Below are 9,380 nucleotides of genomic sequence, written 5' to 3'. Positions count from 1 at the left end.
ACAGGCCTCCCCCCTTCTAAACGGAACGGTCTCCGTAACAAAGTCTTCTTTGATGAATGGTCTTCATATCTCGATCAACAGGTTGTAGCGCCACAGGAGCTGATTATCGCTGGCGACCTGAATTTCCACTTGGATGATAACACTAATGTTGATTCCCGACAGTTCGCCGGAATCTTTGACTCCCGGGGGATGATACAACGTGACAGAAGCTACCTATTCACATGGTCATACACTAGATGTGATTATCACAAGGGGAAATACTTCTCTAATCCACGGAGCAATTCTAGTGGCAGATCCATGTCTGAGCGACACTAAGGGAAACCTATCTGGTGATCATCTTGCTGTCTATGCCACACTAAATTGTGGTAAACCAAAACGTGCCAGAAAAGAGGTCAGCTTCCGGAAATTCCGCGAAATTTCTGTACCTGATTTCATCAAAGACATTCAGTCATCTTCAGTCCCTCAGACTACTGAGGGTGGAGTTGACTGTCTTGTTGAAGCATATAACTCTGGTATCGAGGCTCTGATCGAGAAACATGCACCTCTTCAGACAAAGGTAATTACTGTCAGACCTAACGCGTCTTGGTACAATGAACAACTTCGTGATGCAAAACAATTGCGGAGGAAGGCGAAGAAACGTTGGCGAAAGACCAAACTAACCATCCATCGCCAGATATACAGAGAACACTGTCGGGCAGTCAGTTCACTACTCATTCAACGTAAGAAGGATTATTATTCAGGAAAAATCACAGAATGTGGATCGGATACAAGACAGCAATTTAGACTCGCCAAAAACCTTATGGGACATAATGGTGAAATCGCCCTACCAAGCTGTTCTTCTGAAAAAATCTTGTCCAACAAGTTCAGTGATTTTTTCCAGGATAAAATCAATACAATCAGGCAAAAGATTGATGTTGTGAACTCAACTTCCGACACTGGCATCTCTGCCATGGATGCCGATATCCAATTCTCTGGTGAACCTTTGACGCAGTTCACTCCAACAACTGAAGAAGAATTGTGCAAGATCATTACAAACTCTCAATCGAAATCCTGTGCGCTGGACCCGCTTCCCACAGTTTTACTGAAGCAATGTCTTGATGCACTGCTCCCCTTGATCACCTTAATCATGAATAAATCATTAGCAGAGTCTAGGGTTCCATTGTGTTTCAAGAAGGCTAATGTAAGACCACTGCTGAAGACGCCTGGACTGAACAAGGAAGAATTAAAGAACTACCGTCCGGTGTCAAATCTCCCTTTCTTATCTAAGATCTTGGAGAAGATTGTGTCCCAGCGACTTGAGGCTCATCTCAATGCTAACAGTCTTCATGACAACTTGCAATCAGCCTATCGCACAGGACATTCCACTGAGACGGCCCTACTTCGTGTCTACAATGATATTGCTGCCGCTCTGGATAACAAGTGTAGAGCGGTTCTTATCATGCTTGATCTGTCTGCTGCATTTGATGTCATTGACCATGGCACACTGTTCAAGCGTCTGGAGTACTCTTATGGGGTGACTGGTGATGCATTACGCTGGACCCAGTCTTACTTGAATGAACGACGACAGTGCGTTGCCATTGGATCAACTGTTTCAGACAGCAAAACCTTAAACTTCGGAGTTCCTCATGGGTCCGTTCTGGGACCTAAAAAATACAGTCTTTATTCGAAACCAATCGTCGGAGAGATTTGTCGTCGTCATAACCTTCAGGACCATTGTTATGCCGACGACACAAAAATCTACATGGTTATCAAACCTCAAGACAACTGGGACATAATAGTAGCAAGTCTTGAAGCCTGTCTAAATGACATCAGTGCTTGGATGAACTCAAATAGGCTCAAGCTCAATCAGGAAAAGACAGAACTGATCGTCTTTTCCCACAAGTGTCAACACACTAACGGTCTCCAGTCACAGTACAAGATTTTGATGTATACATACAAGGCAATAAATGGAACATCTCCTGAATATTTGCAGGAACTTGTCACCGTTTATCTGCCGTCACGATCACTACGATCGGAGACAGAATCCTTGTTGTGCGTTCCAAACTCTCGGACTGTGACTTATGGTAACCGGTGCTTTGGAAAGGTAGCGGCCACTTTGTAGAACAGCTTACCATCTGCTACTAGAAAGTCAAAATCCCTGGCCAAATTCAAGAGGGATATTAAAACCCACCTGTTTACGTCTGCATTTTAGACTCTCACGCAGACGTCCTGTATATACATACTTTCACCACTACTTACTTGATTTGGTTACTGTGTTACATATGTTGATTACTGTGTTATACATGTTCTATAAATTTTGTAGTCAGATTATTATGTAATTGTGACGCGCATTAGAGTATTTTGTCAAAATAGATAGTGCGCTATATAAATGTTGTATATTATTATTATAGAGAACACTAATCATCGTACCAAACTGACAAAACATGAAACCGCACCCATTTTATACCTGTTCTAAATATGCCTGTAATTTGGTAATTTTGCTTGTGAAAATATAATAGATAGTGAAAAGAATATTCAATAATTTCTCCAGTAATAACAAATATATATCACTCGTGAGTCAAATATTTTTTTGTATCTTTCACGTGCGCTATATTAGACACCTGTGAGATATATTTGTTATAACTGGAAAAACTATTAAATATCCTCTCTCTAAATATATATCACTCGCAATTTTGTTTGAAATTAAATAAGTTTTGATTGGTAGGGCAAGAAGAATGCGCACCAATTTCTATTTAGCTTTCCTGGTCATTAGAGATGAAACCTCGCATTTGACTTTAAGATATTTCTGTCCTAATTTTTCATAGGAACAATTAACTGGATCCCATCACAAAACGAATTTATGTGGTGATTCAAGTCCTCTGTGTATTTCTATTGTCTTGTGAATTCTTGGTTTGGGAAAATCACATACTTGTATGTCGCTTATCTTTCTTATCTAGGTTTGTTTAAGTATCTAATTTGCTTTGATATGTAATATGTAACCTTATGTTGATCATTGTACTGTCATCACGGTAGCGATACAAGCACACTTTCCTTTATAAGTTGATAACAATATTAAACATAAAGAGTGTCATTTTTTTATATGAGTTGTAAGCTAAAAAAATATAAATAAAATAAAGATTTATACATAAAACATCTTTTGTACTTTTCATTATTTTGTCTTAGTGAAATTTATTGAAACAGGATACCAATCACAAATGGATTAAACACGATTAATTTATTTTCAAAAGGTGTCATCCACGTTTTTCTTTTGTACAACTTTATTGTAATGGAGAATAAGGAAATATAGCTTATAATGCTTTAATTGCCATAGAGAAAATACTGACCTTACGTGTATCATATGGAATGTCAGGACTACCTGTTGTTATGCAGATCACTCGTGAAAGATTATTAAGATACATACATGGAAAACTTGTGCCAGTATTTTACAAAAACAGCAGTATATTGATATAGACGTCTTAAATGTAATGATATATCAAAGTAAAGATTATATAAAATTTGAGATTAATATCATAAATAATTGTATAAAACATTTTTGTTTCACTTTTGAAACAATTTGTATGATACATGTAATTAACGATTCTGAAGCGATTTTGTTTATACTATATTAATAACACCATACTTTCCAATACTTTCTAGAAAAAGTCTTCTATATCTTTACTATACAAAAGTTCCCTTTCGAGTTCATTCTTAGACTGGTGTTTTCTCTTATCTTAGTCACACCAGTCACGTGATTTTTGATATCTCTAAAGGTGTTGGTACTCATGACCTGTATAATTGATAGTCATGACTGAAAGACATTTATAGAGTGAAGGTTACTCAGAACAAATAAGAATCATAACAAATCAGTGGTAACGATTTTTCGTGTAAATTTCACATATTACCAAGGTCTGGAAAAATTCTGTGTCTGTTATACTGACAATGCAGTACAGGTCATCTTCTCAAGTCCCACTCTCGTGATTCCATCCTGTGTGATGGGAGAATTCCTGCTATGTGGTATTATTGAATAAACTGGAAAATATGTACGAGGCTTAAAATATCACATCTGGAATAAGAAAATGAGTACATAATTACACAAATGTTTTACATCCTACAGGCAGAATATTACTCACAATGAAATAATGGGGCTGGTTGACCTCACCTTTCAAAACCTCGATTCCAACCACGATAGCTTTCTGGAATTGTCTGAACTGTATGATGTCTACGACAAAATCGACGCTAATGGTAAATATCTTGGAATTTTAGCCTATTCCTTAATTACACGCATTTGTTGCATTCATTAAGAACTTTTCGACAAGAACAGTGTACAGATTTGTCCTTAAAATTACCAAATATAATTTGCAGAAACATATGCAACTGATGGTAGAATGAAACCTATGTTTATAATTGCACCGTACTTACTTTAACTTCAGTCCATTTTCAATTGTTGACTACTCCGTCAGTTCCAGTTGGTTTGTTAACAAAGCAGCCACGTCATAATGCATTGTCGCCTCCTCATTTAGTTCCTGTTCTTTTGTCGTTTCATCATTCAGGTTTTGTTGCTTTGTAAATGAGTTCCTGCTGTTTTGTTGACGAAATCAGTCAGTTCCAGTTGATTTCTTGTCTTAGCAATCAGTTCACGTCCTTTGTTGGCTAATAAGTCATTTTTGTTAATAGGTGACAAATCAATCAGGTACTGTTGTTTTGTAGACTAATCAGTCAGGTCCTGTTGTTTTGTAGACTAATGAGTCAGTTCATGTTGTTTTGTAGACTATTCCGTCAGTTCATGTTGTTTTGTAGACTAATGAGTCAGTTCATGTTGTTTTGTAGACTATTCCGTCCGTTCATGTTGTTTTGTAGACTATTCCGTCCGTTCATGTTGTTTTGTAAATTAATGAGGCAGTTCATGTTGTTTTGTAAATTAATGAGTCAGTTCATGTTGTTTTGTAGACTAATGAGGCAGTTCATGTTGTTTTGTAAATTAATGAGTCAGTTCATGTTGTTTTGTAGACTAATGAGTCAGTTCATGTTGTTTTGTAGACTATCCCGTCAGTTCATGTTGTTTTGTAGACTAATGAGTCAGTTCATGTTGTTTTGTAGACTATCCCGTCAGTTCATGTTGTTTTGTAAATTAATGAGTCAGTTCATGTTGTGTTGTATACTATCCCGTCAGTTCATGCTGTTTTGTAGACTATCCCGCCAGTTCATGTTGTTTTGAAGACTATTCCGTCAGTTCATGTTGTGTTGTAGACTATCCCGTCAGTTCATGTTATTTTGTAGATAAATAAGACAGTTCCCGTTGTTCGTAGACAAATCAGTCAGTTGCTGTCTTTCTTTAGACAAACCAGTCAGTTCCTGTCATTCTGTAGACAAACCAGTCAGTTCCCGTCATTCTGTAGACAAATCAGTCAGTTCCTGTCTTTCTTTAGACAAATCAGTCAGTTCCTGTCTTTCTTTAGACAAATCAGTCAGTTCCTGTCATTCTGTAGACAAACCAGTCAGCTCCTGTCTTTCTTTAGACAAATCAGTCAGTTCCTGTCATTCTTTAGACAAATCAGTCAGCTCCTGTCTTTCTTTAGACAAATCAGACAGTTCCCGTCCTTAATTAGACAAATCAGACAGTTCCCGTCCTTAATTAGACAAATCAGTCAGTTCCTGTCCTTAATTAGACAAATCAGTCAGTTCCTGTCCTTAATTAGACAAATCAGTCAGTTCCTGTCCTTAATTAGACAAATCAGTCAGTTCCTGTCATTCTGTAGACAAACCAGTCAGCTCCTGTCTTTCTTTAGACAAATCAGTCAGTTCCTGTCATTCTTTAGACAAATCAGTCAGCTCCTGTCTTTCTTTAGACAAATCAGACAGTTCCCGTCCTTAATTAGACAAATCAGTCAGTTCCTGTCCTTAATTAGACAAATCAGTCAGTTCCTGTCCTTAATTAGACAAATCAGTCAGTTCCGGTTATTCTTTAGACAAATCAGTCAGTTCCTGTCATTCTGTAGACAAACCAGTCAGTTCCGGTTATTCTTTAGACAAATCAGTCAGTTCCTGTCCTTAATTAGACAAATCAGTCAGTTCCTGTCTTTCTTAAGACAAATCAGTCGGTTCCGGTTATTCTTTAGATAAATCAGACAGTTCCCGTTGTTTTGTAGACAAAGCAGTCAGTTCTCGTTGTTTTGTAGACAAATCAGCCAGTTCCTGCCATGCTGTAGACAAACCAGTTAGTTCCTGTCATTCTGTAGACAAACCAGTCAGTTCCGGTTATTCTTTAGACAAATCAGTCAGTTCCTGTCCTTGATTAGACAAATCAGTCAGTTCCTGTCTTTCTTTAGACAAATCAGTCGGTTCCGGTTATTCTTTAGATAAATCAGACAGTTCCCGTTGTTTTGTAGACAAAGCAGTCAGTTCCTGCCATGCTGTAGACAAACCAGTTAGTTCCTGTCATTCTTTGGACAAATCAGTCAGTTCCGGTTATTCTTTAGACAAATCAGTCAGTTCCTGTCCTTAATTAGACAAATCAGTCGGTTCCGGTTATTCTTTAGATAAATCAGACAGTTCCCGTTGTTTTGTAGACAAAGCAGTCAGTTCCTGCCATGCTGTAGACAAACCAGTTAGTTCCTGTCATTCTTTGGACAAATCAGTCAGTTCCGGTTATTCTTTAGACAAATCAGTCAGTTCCTGTCCTTAATTAGACAAATCAGTCAGTTCCTGTCTTTCTTTAGACAAACCAGTTAGTTCCTGTCATTCTGTAGACAAACCAGTCAGTTCCGGTTATTCTTTAGACAAATCAGTCAGTTCCTGTCCTTAATTAGACAAATCAGTCAGTTCCTGTCTTTCTTTAGACAAATCAGTCAGTTCCCGTCATTCTGTAGACAAATCAGTCAGTTCCGGTTATTCTTTAGACAAATCAGTCAGTTCCTGTCATTCTTTAGACAAATCAGTCAGTTCCCGTCATTCTGTAGACAAACCAGTTAGTTCCTGTCATTCTGTAGACAAACCAGTCAGTTCCGGTTATTCTGTAGACAAACCAGTTAGTTCCTTGTTGTTTTACATTGACTAATCACTCCATTCCTTCTTCCAATTCCTTTTGTATTTTTGTCTCTGTAGCCAGAAGACATTTCTTTTCAAATCACCCACGACCGTGCCCGAACCATTTGATTTTGATATTATGTTGGAACCTCAATGTTTACTCAAATAATTCCAATGTTTTAGTTTGGTTTTCTATTGAAGGATATTTAATCAAATCAGTATTCAAATGATTTGACCTCATGTTACAATGTATTTGTTAAATCATTTATTTGTTTTATTTACCAGATGACGGTGTCGTGAGTGAATATGAATATACATATAGAGCCACGGAACAACACAGGTTTTTTTCAATTATATTTCAAGAGCTGGACTATGATGGGGACGGTTATTTGGACAGAGGTGCCGAGGCCGGCCAGTACATCATGATGGACACGAACAGTAGGAACATTTGATAATCTTGATTAAGTATTCGTACAATATGCTCCGATTAAAGTTTTATAAAACAGATCTGTATGGTAACCCCATTTGCCAATGTTTTATGTTTTGCTCATGTTTATAATCATTTTATCATGAATGAATCTCTGTGAGATATAGCGAACAATTATCATTAAGGTACAGTTATATAAAAAAGTAATACTACAATAGACTAATAATATATTCATTAATAATACGGTAGCGACAATATTAAAAAATATCGTAACGAAGTTGTAATGATAAAACAAGACCGTACCGACAAAGTAATGATAACAACAATACACTAGTAATTATTATATTGATAATTGATATGTTGATTGTGTATGTATTTCAGCTGATAACGAAGTTAGCAGAAGAGAATATGATACTTACTACACAAAAGTAAGTAGCAAACTGGACTGGGGAAAAATATCTACAGAAACAGTAACGCTGGTTAAAATATTTATTTGAGTGCACAGGACGATTCGTAATACCAACAGATCAGCTTTCTACTGAAAACATTATCAAATATTCTGTTTAGTCCATTTTGTTTTTGTATACCTTACATATATCACCAGATTCTCTAAACAGTGCAGAGAAAAATATCATTATAAAATCTTTCATTTTTTTTTTGTGACGAACATCATTTGACTAAATCATGAAAGTATTGTATAGATTATGTATGTTCGGCATTTGGACAATGGGTAAAATATGGTATAAGCATATTAAATAAAATGATACGTACAACGCGGAAAGAAATATTATCTCTTGAAATCTCATACGAATTTATCCTTAAAGGGACCAGAACGTTTTTTTTCAGACTGACTTATTAATGGTACATGCTTCTCATTTACATCAACAATGGACATATACTGTATACTAAAATAGCTTATCTAATCGACTTCTTAATTTTTGTTCAATCCATAATAACTAAAATGCTAGAATAAGTCATTATTTAAATTCATTTTCTCCAACAGGTTGTTGAAGACGCTATACAAAAATACGGCTACTTACTTGGACCTATCGGAGGTATCGGTAATAGTGGACCAGCCACAACCTAGGTTCAGACGAAATACTGGACCTTCAGTAGATCACCTGTTAATGTTTAAAAGATATCCTATTAGTTTTGCATTCCAAGCCCGTTTACTTATCTTTACAGTATAAGTACATTGAAATATGACATATAACTCAATGTAGTTAAAGCGATGATTGAAATACACATGAAAGCGAAAAGAAAACTAAAAGAAAACGAATTATTCAGGCGAAAAGAAGTCTACAACATTTAGCAGAATTGACTGAATAAATATTTTCAATACACATACAACATAGTCGTCTCTTTTTTCTTTCTCTCTTGTCAGAGGTTCGCTCTCGATGTCGCAAAAAGTTCTGTGTTTGTGGTTTCCAAACAGAAAGTTATTAAATGAACGGGTTGCATAAAATTAATAAAACATGTGACCAATTTGTCTAAAAGTACCATTGATGTTTTAATAAACAACTCTTTTGTCTGTATTTTTATCCTCCTCGATAACTAAGTTACATATGCTCTATACATATGCGCTGGAAAAACAAACCAACGATTTCAATAAAAATGATTTCAACAAGTCTACTAATTACTTGATTGGTACAAGCCGGTGTTTTGGTTGTGGTAAAACGTTTGTTCGAATTAAAACACCCTCGTATTTATGAAATGAACAAATATCAATCTTATTGATAATATTGAGGTTTTTTAATGTAAAACCAATTTTCATGATGTAATACTTACCATAACTTTAGTATGCAAATACAGTACCTACACCCATCTTTTTATCCCAACAACAAAAGATTCAAAAGAAAAACAATCCCGCCCTCCCTACGATCCATGAGCCATCACGGCAGGAACGCAGAGTGATCTCCCTTCCTCTAATAACCTTTATGGCGTAAACCCC

The 9,380-nt window shown here is 36.4% G+C and overlaps 1 protein-coding gene across 1 annotated transcript; it reads left to right on the top strand.

Moving 5' to 3' along the window:
- Window positions 1–4,118: 4,118 nt before the first annotated feature.
- Window positions 4,119–8,516, top strand: LOC132548856 (uncharacterized). The gene is made up of 4 exons (XM_060212755.1): window positions 4,119–4,221; window positions 7,288–7,440; window positions 7,811–7,857; window positions 8,433–8,516. The coding sequence occupies exons 1-4, from the start codon at window positions 4,119–4,121 to the stop codon at window positions 8,514–8,516; spliced, it is 387 nt and encodes a 128-aa protein (XP_060068738.1).
- Window positions 8,517–9,380: the final 864 nt, after the last annotated feature.

This window comes from Ylistrum balloti, unplaced genomic scaffold (genome assembly GCF_031769215.1).
Source record: "Ylistrum balloti isolate Yb309-2 unplaced genomic scaffold, AGI_CSIRO_Ybal_v1 Utg370028, whole genome shotgun sequence".
NCBI classification, from domain to species: Eukaryota; Metazoa; Mollusca; class Bivalvia; order Pectinida; family Pectinidae; genus Ylistrum; species Ylistrum balloti.
This window is presented reverse-complemented; position numbering and strand designations above follow the sequence as displayed.

Coding starts and splice junctions, on each gene's coding strand:
- LOC132548856 (XM_060212755.1), top strand. CDS start 4,119: ATGGGGCTGGTTGACCTCACCTTTCAAAACCTCGATTCCAACCACGAT. Junction 7,441..7,810: donor CATCATGATGGACACGAACA/GTAGGAACATTT, acceptor TATGTATTTCAG/CTGATAACGAAGTTAGCAGA. Junction 7,858..8,432: donor ATGATACTTACTACACAAAA/GTAAGTAGCAAA, acceptor TTTCTCCAACAG/GTTGTTGAAGACGCTATACA.